The following is an 11,835-nucleotide window of genomic DNA, read 5'->3' as shown; positions in this document are numbered from 1 at the left end:
AATTCTTTCTCTCATCTTGTAGAATATGCACACTGACTTATGAAGAGCTGTCGAAGCAAGTGAGAAATGTATTTGAAGAAGACGAAGACCTGGAAAACACATTGAGAGAGCTTAAAAACATAATGCAATAGATTTTTTTTTTTTTTTTTGAGAGGAAAACAAACAAAAATGGAAAAAAAGAAAGAAAAAGAAAGAAAATAAAATTTTAAAACACGAATGAAAAATTAATTTTGATTTCAGGGTTGCATGGAGAAGAAAATTATTATTTCAAGATGAGTTTCCTTTTTTTGTCTCTAAATTAAATACTAACTGATGACTTTTTTTTTCCATGTGTGCTGTGTATAAAGGAATAATCAGAAAATGTTAAGGAAGAACTAATTTGCATTCAATTTTCCTTTCAAAAATCATCTTCATATCAATTTTCTTGAATGTTCGCAAAATTGAAAATGATAAGCTGTTTCTAAACCAATTGTCAATATTATCAACATGGGATCCAAAATTCCAGATTGATTTTTTCAACTTATTTTCCTTGATCAACTTTTAATAACCAAGAAATTATAAAAATTTTTCGAGTGAAAAGAAAAGTGTGAAAAAAGTGAAAAGAAAATTGAGTGATAATTTCCAAATCCTAACAGCTTACAAAACATTCACTACCATTACTGTTTATTACATGAAAACAAATAATAGTTTTTCAGAAAATATGATTTTCATAATCAGAAATTAAAAAGAAAGAAAAAACCTTTCAAAAAGTTTTTCAAGCTTCAAAAAATGTCAGAATAATAACAAGCTGGAAATATATTTCAGTTGTTGAAAACAGTTCTTTTTTTAAGAAATAATTGTCAATATAGCGAATATAACCATAATCTAGTGAAGAAATTTTATGTTTATCATATTCTCTTTTGTGTCTAATTTAATTTGCAATGCAGCAGGTGAGTTTAATTCTCTTAATGAATTTCCACAACAAGTGAAGAGAAATAAGACTATAAAAGCAAATTCAGAACGTCAATCACTAAATAGTGATTGTTCGTGCTTATTTGTATTTTCGAAAACATCAGAAATAAAATCGCCGCTTACCACGTTAACTCAGAGTTCAATAAATTATAATAGGCCTTTATTTAGAGAATGGAATTCAACTTTAACTCTTTCTTTCATGAATTTCTATCATTTTGGAAAAAATGCATTAGTGGAAATAAGTTGCGATGGAACTGCAAAAATTAACAATTGCATTTTTAAATCGGATTGTGAAATGAAGAATTTAATCACTTCAAATGGGACAATTATTGAGATCAATAACATTTCATTAGTTTTTTCACGTTGTTTGCCAACTGCAAGTACTTTAATTCAAACAGGAGCAAGAGGTGGCATAACCTCAATCAAAGAGACTGCTTTATCGAGTTTAATTATCTGTGGGCAGCATCCTTTGTTCGAAAATGAATATTCACAAAAAATTTCTATTTATAATTGCCACTTCTTCAATTTTACAAAATCAATTCAAACTTCAGAACTTGACTCAAAGGATCCGAAAACAGTCATCCAATCTGTTGCTTGTTGTTTGAATTCAAATACATTCCAAAGTGTTGACAACGTATTTTATGGAGGACTTGTTAATGGGTTATTTGGTGAATCATATTCTTCATTTAATTCTTCTTTTATGCACTGCAGATGGACATATAAAAGTCATAAGACGTTTAGTGTTAATTCCACATTAATCCTTGATTCTTTTACCGATATTTCTCACAAAGGCGAAGGAGGTGCTTTAACGGTTGAGGGAGATGGAGGAGTTTTGAGTATTATTGAATGCTATTTTGAAGAATGCTGCTGTAAGTCAGAATCTTATTCACCAGACTTTGCTGGTGATAATGATTTTGTTGATGAAGAAAACGACAAGTATTCATTTGACGGATGTGGCGGGGCTATTTGTGTTTCATCAATTTCAAAAAATATAAATCTTTTGGTGAATGGTTCAAGGTTCTTGTACTGTGAAGCTTCAAATGATGGAGGCGCAATATGTGCAAAATGTTGCTTTGAGCTGGAAGACTCGTCGTTTGACAAGTGTATTGCAGAAAATGGAAATGGCGGTGGGTGTGTAATTTTCTCATCAAAGGATATATCATTTATTGAAACTTGTAAATTCTTTAACTGTTGCTCTGGTCCTTATTTGGAAGCATCAGAAACGAACGACCCTCGCATTATCACATCTTTTGCTTCTATTGGCTATTTGCACGGTGGGGGGGCATTGTGCTTTGTGTCATTAGAAGATACAATTGCAATTAGATCTTGCGAGTTTCTTCAATGCTTTACATCAAATGGTAGGGGAGGTGCTGTGTTTTTGTGTGGAAAACCGGCAATGAATTCTTTTGTTAAATTCGAGCGATGCAGATTTTACTTGAACACTGCCAATGAACATGGGCAAGATGTGGCTGCTGTATCGCTCTGGGAGAATTCGATACGCTGCAGGGAAATGTTTTTTGCATGCGAATCAAATAGTTTGGAACCAAAGGTTAGCATTGGTGAAAACGACAAAGATGGTACTTGGATGACAGGAGAATGTGATGGAATTGCAGATGAACTTGCATCAGATGGGAACACAGATGTTTTTATTGCAACTGCAGTTTGCTGTTTCGTTTTATTTTTTATTGTATTTGTTGTCAAAATGGTAAGTGTACTGTGCGAGTATTCAAATTGGGCATCTAATGATGCTGTGGATCTTTCAACAGAAACATTGACCGATGAGGATGGGCTGGATTCAACTCCAAGTGAGACTGCAACTCCAAACGCACTTTCACCTGATTTATCTCAGATGATAGGATCAGATGGCTCAAGTAATGAAAACGAATATCCACTTCAAAATTTTAACGATGGAGTTATGCAGTGATGATTCGAAAGACATTGGCTCATTTCGAAAAAGATTTGATATCTGCAACCGCAGGCAATTATTAGAATTTGATGCCATTCGTCCAGAAAGAAAAACACTTGCCAAATCTTTATTTCTTAAAAAAAAATTAATTGTGCCTTTAAAACAAATATTCATCTTCATTTATGATAATCACGGTATTTAACAAAAAAATATGTAACTTAATGTATTATTCTTTGATTTATAATTATGACTTTCCATTTATTAGCTTTATCAGATTATTTGTTGAGTTGATTTGTTCAGAGCAAAATGCTGATATTTCTCACTTCGCTGTTTTTTAATTTTTTTTAATTTTGAAAATGTCCCATTTGTGCGTTTATTGTTGAGACTTCAACAATTCAATCTTTTCTTTTCTTGATATAACTTTGTTTCTCGAGCATTCGAGGCTGCAATATATATTATACTCTCAGATATCTTTTTTTTTTTTCGGTCTTTTAAATAAAATATCTGTTGGGATGCCAATTTTTTCAACAAATTGAATCTTACCATGTTTTTTTCTCACCTTCTTCTTTCTCCTCTTCATCTTGCTCCAAATCAATCGAGCTGCCATTTCTCCCTTTCTTCTCATTCGTTTTCAAACCATTCATTTAAATTTGCACATTTTCCATATCTTTCCACACTCCTTCTGCACTTCCATCTGAAGTCATGCCCAAAGACACATCTGCTGCTTCTTCATCTGCTCTTGATATCTCCTCTTGGATGCCATCAGATGGAGAAGAACTACACGCTTCAGGTTCAACTGAATGATGCTTGTCTACCTCAGTCTCTGCCTTCACAAACCTCAGCAGACTCAGCCCAAGTGCCTCCACAACCAGCGGCGCCATCGCTTCTTCCAGCTTCCCCTGGTTCTCTTTGATTTTCTCCACAAACTCTCTGTGATCTGTCGGATACCCGCCTTTCTCCTCATTCCCATCATCTCCCTCTCTCCTTCCATCTTCTCCCTTTTCTTCTCCCTTTTTGCCTCCCTTTTCTCCTTCCTCTGCTTCTTCCCGCTCCTCCAGCACCGCCAGCGCAATCGCTGCTGGTGACAGAACCACATCCTCCATCCTCAGCCCCGCTGCCGACAACCCTTTCTCCACAATCTCTCCCACTTCGCACACTGCAACCCCTCACTCCATCACTTTCTCTTCCAACTTCACCACTTCACGTCTCGACTGCAGCGATCGCCAAATCTGCAGCGACGGGTCAAACAGATCTAAGATCGGTTGGAACGCAGTCACATCTGCTTCCGCAAAGGTTCGCTTTCTCCACGACTTCGTGCACACCGACGCTACAAGTGAATGAAGCGGCTCCACCAGCGAAACCGAAAGCATCGCTGAAAGCGCCACATCATATCCCCGCAGCAGCTGCAGAGACAGCAGCATGTGCCATGCATACTCACCAGCCGCCTCAAGCACCACAATCCGCATCCACCTCTCGGTTCCGCCCATCATTGATGAAGAAGTGTATGACGCCTCTGCCACTGACGCATCCGAAGGTTCGATCACATGTGATGTTGACAATGAATACAACACATCCCTTGATGTTTTCTTTTCTAACTTTCTCAAAGATAGGGAAAATGGAGCTGTCCGGAGCGCAGACTTTGTTGAAGAAGCTGAAAATGGATAAATGAAAGAAATGGAAGAGAAAGAATTGAAGAAGAAACAGATGATGATGGTATTAATGATATTTGAATTGAATGAGATGATTGAAGGCAGAAATTGACAAAAATGAAAAATGATTATTAAAAACAGATAGTTTTGTTGAAAACCTCTCTTTCAGGCTTTTGCATTTTCATTTTGTGCCTTTTTCCACTGGGCAATAACCTCAAAACCCCTTTCTCTTTCAACTCAATCCTCTTCATCTTTCCAACAAAAAATAAGAGAACATGCGTCAATTCATCTTTTCTTTTCTCTCTTCCACATTTCTAGCCTTCAATTTCCTTTTTTCACAAAAATCTTCTTTCCTCATAATTGTTCAATATCATGGACCAATGTCAGTTTTATTTTAAATATTTTGAATTTCATCTGTCGGTCTTAATTTTTCCTTTCCCACTTTTCTTTTTCTTCTTCAAAGATAACTAATTCCTGGCTCTTTCAACAGCCTTAAAAAAAAGAAAAAAAAAAAAGAAAGAAAAACAATATCTTTCAAATAATATGTTGGTTATGATCAAAAAACAAAGGCTATTCTTTTTTTGCTTTCACAAGCTAATCCTTGAGGCTTCTTCGCAATATCTTTTTCATTTCTTTTTATTAAGCAAAAATTAAATCGTTTGTATGAAGACTTTTTGTTTTGCTCGATCATCATCGATTCTTGCATATCATTTTTATTTTTTGAGATAAAAACAAATTTTGAACAAAAAGAGAATATTAATATATGAAACGAATGAAAACATCTTACGACGATGAGATTGATCGAAGAAACAAAGAGATGCCTTTGAATGAAAAGTTTGCTAGTATAATCATTTATTTGGATTGAACAATTTTGAACAAATTTTTGAATTTTTTGAATGCCTTTTGAAGAATTGCTTTATGAGCTTGAGCATTGCTCAACAGATGAGCAAAGACAGAAAATTGAAGAAATGAACGAACTAATGGAGGAGATGGGTAAAGAAGAATTCAAATCTGTTTTCACAAAAGAGTGGTTCAAAAGAATAAATCAAATGATTGAAGATAAGATATTATCATGGGAAAATGCAATTTTGTTGTTGAAGCATGTTGGATATTGCCAAACGCTGAAATGCTTTTATGATTTTGCATTTAAATATTCTTTTTTGAGCGATCGATTTCAGGAAATGATCATTGAAGAAAAGATGATGATAGAAGAAAAGGATGAAAAGCTTCTGGTTGATCTCTGCGAATGCTATTTGTTGTTGAACAGATGGCCTTCATCTGAAATGTCTTCAATAATTGCACCTTGCATTCTGAAAGTTGCCTTGAAGAAAGAAGAAAATGAGGAGACACAGAAAGAAGTGGAAATGGCTTTATTGGCTTTGAGCAATTTTCGGAGTATCGTATGGGCATTGCTATTTCCTTTTTGATGTTATTTGTTATTTTTTTAATTCTGATTAGAATGTGCTAAAAGAACTTTTCATCAATGAAATCAAAGAGGTCATTCAATATCATCAAAAGCATCACAATCTGACACAACTTGCCTATCAATCAGCTTGGGAGTTTTTTTTAAACAGGTCACACTTCGATCATAGTCTTGAACATGTTATTGTGAATGAGGTGCATTTCGAAAGAGAGGCAATAAGAGAACTGGAAGAGCTGGCAAAGTGGATGAATTGGAAGAAGAAAGAAGAGGAAATGAGCAAAGAAGAAGCGAATGAAGTGAATATAATAAAGAGATGGCTTCATGCATTGGGGATTTTCTTTCGCCTTTTCCGATTATGGAAAGAAGAATTTGCTGAGCTTATAGGCAGCGTCGCTCATGTGTGTCGAGCAGCAAGAGAAAATAACAAAGAAATTAGCAATTGGTGCATTTGTTCATTCAGAGATGCAACAGAAAATGGAAATGTGAGAGTTGATTCCTTGTTGAAAGGAAGAGCAATTGATGTCGTTTTGGAGGAGATTCATCGCCAAACATTGAATAAAAATATTGAATATCATAGCTTGGACTTCTTTTTTAGTATTTCAAGGAGAGCGAAAGAAAAGAAGAAAGATGAAATGGAAGAAGTTAAAAGAAAGGCAGCAAAAAGGAAGGTTTTTGAAAAGCTGGAAGAAGAAGGATACGAAGACACCATCACAAGCTTTCACGAATTATTTAACTTTTTTAGCACACAATTTTATTATCAACTATCGTTGAATATTTTTGATTATTTTATTTATGTTTGAGAAAATGATTTGTTATTTATTTTGCAACTCAAATGTATTTTTATATTTTTTCATCATTTCGCAAAAGGGAATGCTATCCTTTGAAGAACTTTTTGAGGATTTTTTTAACAGAGAATTCTGCAAAAGGAAATGATACAACCGTTAATAATTTTCAAAAGAATTGGGTTTTGTTTGAAAAATATGTCGAAGGGATCAAATATTAGTGCAATATGATTTAGGATTTTTTGTTAATTCGTTATTCTTTATATCAGAAACATTTTTTTCGAGATGAAAAGACAGATTTTCATTTTCATCCTGAAAACACAATAAATCGTGAAAAAAAATAACCTTCAAGTTTATCTTTTAAAAATGGATTGATGAACTTCCAATTTTATTGTTAATTTTTTCTCTTTTTGAGATATTTGTCAATTAAATAACGAGAAACGAACAAACAATAATGTGTGTGTACGTTGAAAATAATATTCAGTTGCTTTCTATTTTGATGAAATGTTGAAAAAAGAAAAATAAAAATTTTGTGTTTTAAAATGCAAAGCTTTTCGTTTCATCAATCCTTGAAAAGGTGTGAAATATTCAAAGATAAATAAATACTGCATCATCAAAATAGAACATATTCGTTTTTTGAAAGCTAATGAAGATATCTTCGTATCCTTCTTCTTCCATCTTTTCAAAAACCTTCTTTTTCATTGACTTTCTTTCCTCTTCTTCCCTTTCATCTTTATTCTTTTGTTTCAATTTCCTTGAAACATTCATAAAGAATTGAAAGCATTCATTTGTCCTGCCTTCATTCAATGTTTGGCGATGAATCTCCTCCAAAACGACATCAATTGCTCTTCCTTTCAGCAAGTCTTCAACTCTCACATTTCCATTTTCTGTTGCATCTCTGAATGAACAAATGCACCAATTGCTAATTTCTTTGTTATTTTCTCTTGCTGCTCGACACACATGAGCGACGCTGCCTATAAGCTCAGCAAATTCTTCTTTCCATAATCGGAAAAGGCGAAAGAAAATCCCCAATGCATGAAGCCATCTCCCGATTATCAGCACTTCTTTCGCTTCTTTTTTGCTCATTTCCTCTTCTTTCTTCTTCCAATTCATCCACTTTGCCAGCTCTTCCAGTTCTCTTATTGCTTCTCTTTCGAAATGCACCTCATTCACAATCACTTCTTCCAAGCTTTTGTCCCAATAAAATCTTTTTATCAAAAACTCCCAAGCTGATTGATAGGCAATTCTTGTCAGATTGTGATGTTCCTGTTGATATTTGATAATCTCTTTGATTTCATTGAGGTAAAGTTCTTTGTCCAGTTTCTAATAAAAAATAAATAAATAAAATTAACAAATCAAAAATAAAAAAGAAGTGCTCAAACATCAAATGTTGGAATGTTGCTCAAAGCCAATAAAGCCATTTCCACTTCTTTCTGTGTCTCCTCATTTTCTTCTTTCTTCAAGGCAACTTTCAGAATGCAAGGTGCAATTATTGAAGACATTTCAGATGAAGGCCATCTGTTCAACAACAAATAGCATTCGCAGAGATCAACCAGAAGCTTTTCATCCTTTTCTTCTATCATCATCTTTTCTTCAATGATCATTTCCTGAAATCGATCGCTCAAAAAAGAATATTTAAATGCAAAATCATAAAAGCATTTCAGCGTTTGGCAATATCCAACATGCTTCAACAACAAAATTGCATTTTCCCATGATAATGTCTTTTCTTCAATCATTTTGTCTATTTCATTGAACCACTCTTTTGTGAAAACAGACTTGAATTCTTCTTCACCCATCTCTTCCATTAGTTCGTTCATTTCTTCAATTTTCTCTCGTTGTTCATCAGCTGAGCTGTTGCTCAACTTGGAAAACAATTCTTCAAAAAACAAAGAAATAAATTCAATCAATAAGAATTCACATGCAATTGCAATTGCACACCATTGAACTTTTTTGTGTTGCATGTCTCCTGCATTTTTGAAAATTTATTGCATTCAGAAAACAACATCATTAAAATCATTCATATTGAAAGTGTGTGTGGATAAAAGAAGTTTATGAAAAACAAAAAACTCAAAAAGACCAGAGAAAAATATGTGTTTATACTGTTTTTTCTTGCATTGACATTCTGGCAAAGGATTATGAAGATAAACAATGCTTTTTCAATTTCTCGTTTTTTGTAATGGATTCAATGATCATAATTTTATCTTTGAAATGGAATATTTATCCACAGATCGAGAAATCTGCAAGTGAACATTATTTGAAGAACTAGAAATATTATTTCCTGTGACGACAGCTGGTATGATTGTGATAATTTGATTTTGAAATACTGCCTGATGATTTTTGCTAATTGGAAGGCAGAAGAAATACAACAATTTTGTTTTCTAATAAAAGCATCTGCATATGTGTATTTTGTATTGTTCTATATATTGTGAAGATACTTCCGTCTGTATCCTTTCTAAAACAGTGATTCATACAAATTAGGGTGATTTATTAACACGAACTTTTTTGAAAACCCGGACTTTTTTTTTTAATAATAAGTTGATTTTTCCCACTTTTTATATTTTATTATATTGTTTTCCTGAAAACCTTTGCGACATATAAAATCTGTGATTTTTGTGGGCATATGATAACTTTACGTAGTCGTTGAAATGTTCACAAAATTTTTAAACATTAATAAAACGTGATTTTATAGAATTAATAAAACACGTTCAGCATCGAATTTTCGGTTTTAAATCTGAAAATTTTTTTGAATAAAACCCATTTTATAGTAAAATATTGTGGGAGCGATTAATTTTTGAAAAAGTGAAAAAACAGATATTTCGCATTTAGGTTATGTATTTAAAAACGCATTAGATTAAATGAAATATATATTTATAAAATAAATATTAAAAACAAGATTTAACTTTGAAGACTTCGAAATAATGAATTTTTCAAATTTTTATTTATCAAAATAAAAAATATTTAGGGTGTTTTTTATTAAAAATTAGTTGGAAAATATTTGAAATTTTCTAAATTTTTCGAAACCGTTTGTTTTTTATTTATCATTTAATACACAACATAAATAAAAATATAGATTAAAAACATATTCTCAGTGACTACGTCAAGTTATCATAAGCCTTTTTGTGTCGGTCGAAAATAATATCTTGTGTCGAAGACTTTTTTTTTTTTTTTTTTTTTTTATGTGAATGAATGCTTGCGATGCTCAATTCGATTAAATAAAAACGAATAACATAATAACAAAAAATATTTTCATAATGAATTGTGATTGTTTTTTCAAAGATCTTGTTTTCCATAATTATGCAATAAATTTTTCATTGGTATGGGTGTGATCAAAATTGTTAATTGTTTATCAGTCGAATCATGATATATAAAATGCTGTAAACTTCGAATTTCATATATAGTTGTAACATTTATTTGAGGCGGATTGCATGTTTTTTAATTCTCGCAAGTTTCATTTAGGTCTCTTTAAAGATATTCTTTTTTTAAACAATTATTTAAGTTTCGTATTTTTTAAAATGAATTATCATTTCTTATTGTTTGATAATTTTCCTCATTCGCATATTTCACAAATGGTGGCCGAATGAGCTTGACTTAATACAAATCTGAAAAAAAAAGGTTTTTGAAAGTTTGTTCAATATATTAGTGTTTTTGAAATATCATTGTATTGTTTTGGTATAGACTTATGTTGATTTTATGAAATAAAGGCAATTTAAAATTGATGATGGTACAATGATTCATATTTTCAAAGAAAAATAAGGATTTCTTGTGTTTGAAAGTTGCATTAATTATTAATGTTTTTACTGCAAATTTTCTTATTTATTTCAACTGTTTGATTAGAGAAAATATTTCAGAAGAAACGAAGAGATGTGAAGTTATTGAGAATGATATAATGAGAAAAAATCCAAAGACATTTGAGATGGTTACAAAAAAGATTTCGCATGAGGGCAGTGGAGGAGAGCTGAGAGGGAAGTAGAGAAGAAGAATGAAGAAAGGATCAAAAAGAGGGTGTATGCGAAAAGCCTGGGACATTCGGAGTCATCGGAGCATCTTCTCTCTGAGAGTGGATCGACTGAATACATTTTGGGAAGAGATTCAGACAAGATTCCTGAATGGGCATTGGAGAAAGTTGAGGAAGAAGAGATAAGAAAGAGATCACCATCACCATCAATTTCATCCACTTCAACCACAGACACTTCAGACACAGAATCCACTTTTGTTCGATCAGAGAGTCTGTGTCCAACAACTTCATCGATGTCGAATCTGGTGGATGCAATGGCATGTTCCTCACCGCGTGAGAAACTGATTGTGGATCTGAGGGATTCATTGTTCATGCTGCTTCACGGAAGGAACGAGAAGAAAGAGATGGCAATTGGAAGTCTTCAGCAAAGAGAACAAACAGCTGCTCAAATCCTGTTCTGGGTTGCGAATCTTGCTATCCACTCTTTTGATGAAATGGAAAATCCACTTTCTTATCTTTCCAATCTGAGTCCACACATTGTGCTGTTTTCGGAACACACGGTCATCTGCATTGCCCTCCACTCCGACTGCTCTTCTTCAGATTCTGATTCATCCTCCATCTCTTCGTCAACTGTTGTCACATCTGCAAGTGAGGATGATGATAGAGATTCTCTGCCCTCATCAGCATTTGAGGATGATTCGGATTTCAAGAAAGAGCGTCTGAGGTGGATGGCGCCGGAGCTGTTGAATGGAGCGAAGAAGCATGGGACGAAGAAGACAGTGGCGTTCTCGATTGGAATGTTGAAACAATATTGCTTAACGGTTCAAAAGCCGTTTCAAAATAAGAAGCATTAAATGCCTAATGGAAGAAATCAAGCAAAAAGAATCCAAGACTGGGAGCGGCAGACAAAGAACACTGCTCAATACTTTCAGGTTGTGACAAGAACACAACGCCAACACCAGATTCTCGCTCGTAGAGGAGAAGCGCGTGCTCGTCCAGCGGTTTCTGCTTGGTGCAGCAATGCTTTCTGTATTCAATACGAATTTCTACTGATTAGAAAGAAGATGCAACACAAGAAAAGACTGCAGTGGAGACTAATATGGCATAGCAAAGAGTCCAGATGAACAAAACATTTAATGCTTCTCACAAAAGTGTTCAAGGCTTCGTTA

The 11,835-nt window shown here is 33.6% G+C and overlaps 7 protein-coding genes across 7 annotated transcripts in view; 4 read left to right on the top strand and 3 right to left on the bottom strand.

The window, feature by feature from the left end:
• MONOS_14153fu18021 (uncharacterized protein) overlaps positions 1-506 on the top strand; it is a 6,001-nt gene extending 5,495 nt beyond the window's left edge. The window contains exon 11 of the mRNA XM_067866932.1: positions 23-506. Within this exon, the coding sequence (XP_067722307.1) occupies positions 23-131 (109 nt within the window). The 3' untranslated portion in view covers positions 132-506. The remainder of the gene's footprint in view (positions 1-22) is intronic.
• Positions 507-859: 353 nt separating this feature from the next.
• MONOS_14077 (uncharacterized protein) lies at positions 860-3,321 on the top strand. The gene has a single exon (XM_067866847.1). It carries the CDS (start codon positions 881-883, stop codon positions 2,873-2,875), a length of 1,995 nt encoding a protein of 664 aa, XP_067722306.1. The 5' UTR covers positions 860-880; the 3' UTR covers positions 2,876-3,321.
• An 8-nt stretch (positions 3,322-3,329) lies between these two features.
• Positions 3,330-3,960, bottom strand: MONOS_14078 (uncharacterized protein; the record flags this gene model as incomplete). Its single annotated transcript, XM_067866848.1, has 1 exon — positions 3,330-3,960. One exon carries the CDS (start codon positions 3,958-3,960, stop codon positions 3,502-3,504), a length of 459 nt encoding a protein of 152 aa, XP_067722305.1. The 3' UTR covers positions 3,330-3,501.
• Positions 3,961-4,023: 63 nt separating this feature from the next.
• Positions 4,024-4,347, bottom strand: MONOS_14079 (uncharacterized protein; the record flags this gene model as incomplete). Its single annotated transcript, XM_067866849.1, has 1 exon — positions 4,024-4,347. One exon carries the CDS (start codon positions 4,345-4,347, stop codon positions 4,024-4,026), a length of 324 nt encoding a protein of 107 aa, XP_067722304.1.
• A 765-nt stretch (positions 4,348-5,112) lies between these two features.
• On the top strand, positions 5,113-6,817 carry MONOS_18020 (uncharacterized protein). The gene is made up of 4 exons (XM_067871000.1): positions 5,113-5,163; positions 5,232-5,340; positions 5,416-5,906; positions 5,965-6,817. The coding sequence occupies exons 2-4, from the start codon at positions 5,334-5,336 to the stop codon at positions 6,727-6,729; spliced, it is 1,263 nt and encodes a 420-aa protein (XP_067722303.1). The 5' UTR covers positions 5,113-5,163; positions 5,232-5,333; the 3' UTR covers positions 6,730-6,817.
• Positions 6,818-7,172: 355 nt separating this feature from the next.
• On the bottom strand, positions 7,173-8,683 carry MONOS_14080 (uncharacterized protein; the record flags this gene model as incomplete). Its single annotated transcript, XM_067866851.1, has 3 exons — positions 7,173-8,034; positions 8,094-8,587; positions 8,650-8,683. The coding sequence occupies 3 exons, from the start codon at positions 8,681-8,683 to the stop codon at positions 7,300-7,302; spliced, it is 1,263 nt and encodes a 420-aa protein (XP_067722302.1). The 3' UTR covers positions 7,173-7,299.
• Positions 8,684-10,959: 2,276 nt separating this feature from the next.
• On the top strand, positions 10,960-11,520 carry MONOS_14081 (uncharacterized protein; the record flags this gene model as incomplete). The annotated part of the gene is made up of 1 exon (XM_067866852.1): positions 10,960-11,520. One exon carries the CDS (start codon positions 10,960-10,962, stop codon positions 11,518-11,520), a length of 561 nt encoding a protein of 186 aa, XP_067722301.1.
• Positions 11,521-11,835: the final 315 nt, after the last annotated feature.

This window comes from Monocercomonoides exilis (genome assembly GCF_001643675.1).
Source record: "Monocercomonoides exilis strain PA203 chromosome Unknown scaffold42-869251, whole genome shotgun sequence".
In the NCBI taxonomy this organism is placed as follows: Eukaryota; Preaxostyla; order Oxymonadida; family Polymastigidae; genus Monocercomonoides; species Monocercomonoides exilis.
This window is presented reverse-complemented; position numbering and strand designations above follow the sequence as displayed.

Bases quoted from the DNA above. Each gene is read 5' to 3' on its own strand.
- MONOS_14077 (XM_067866847.1), top strand. From the start codon at position 881: ATGTTTATCATATTCTCTTTTGTGTCTAATTTAATTTGCAATGCAGCA.
- MONOS_18020 (XM_067871000.1), top strand. The intron at 5,907-5,964 runs GTATGGGCATTG...AATTCTGATTAG, and splicing joins TGAGCAATTTTCGGAGTATC to AATGTGCTAAAAGAACTTTT.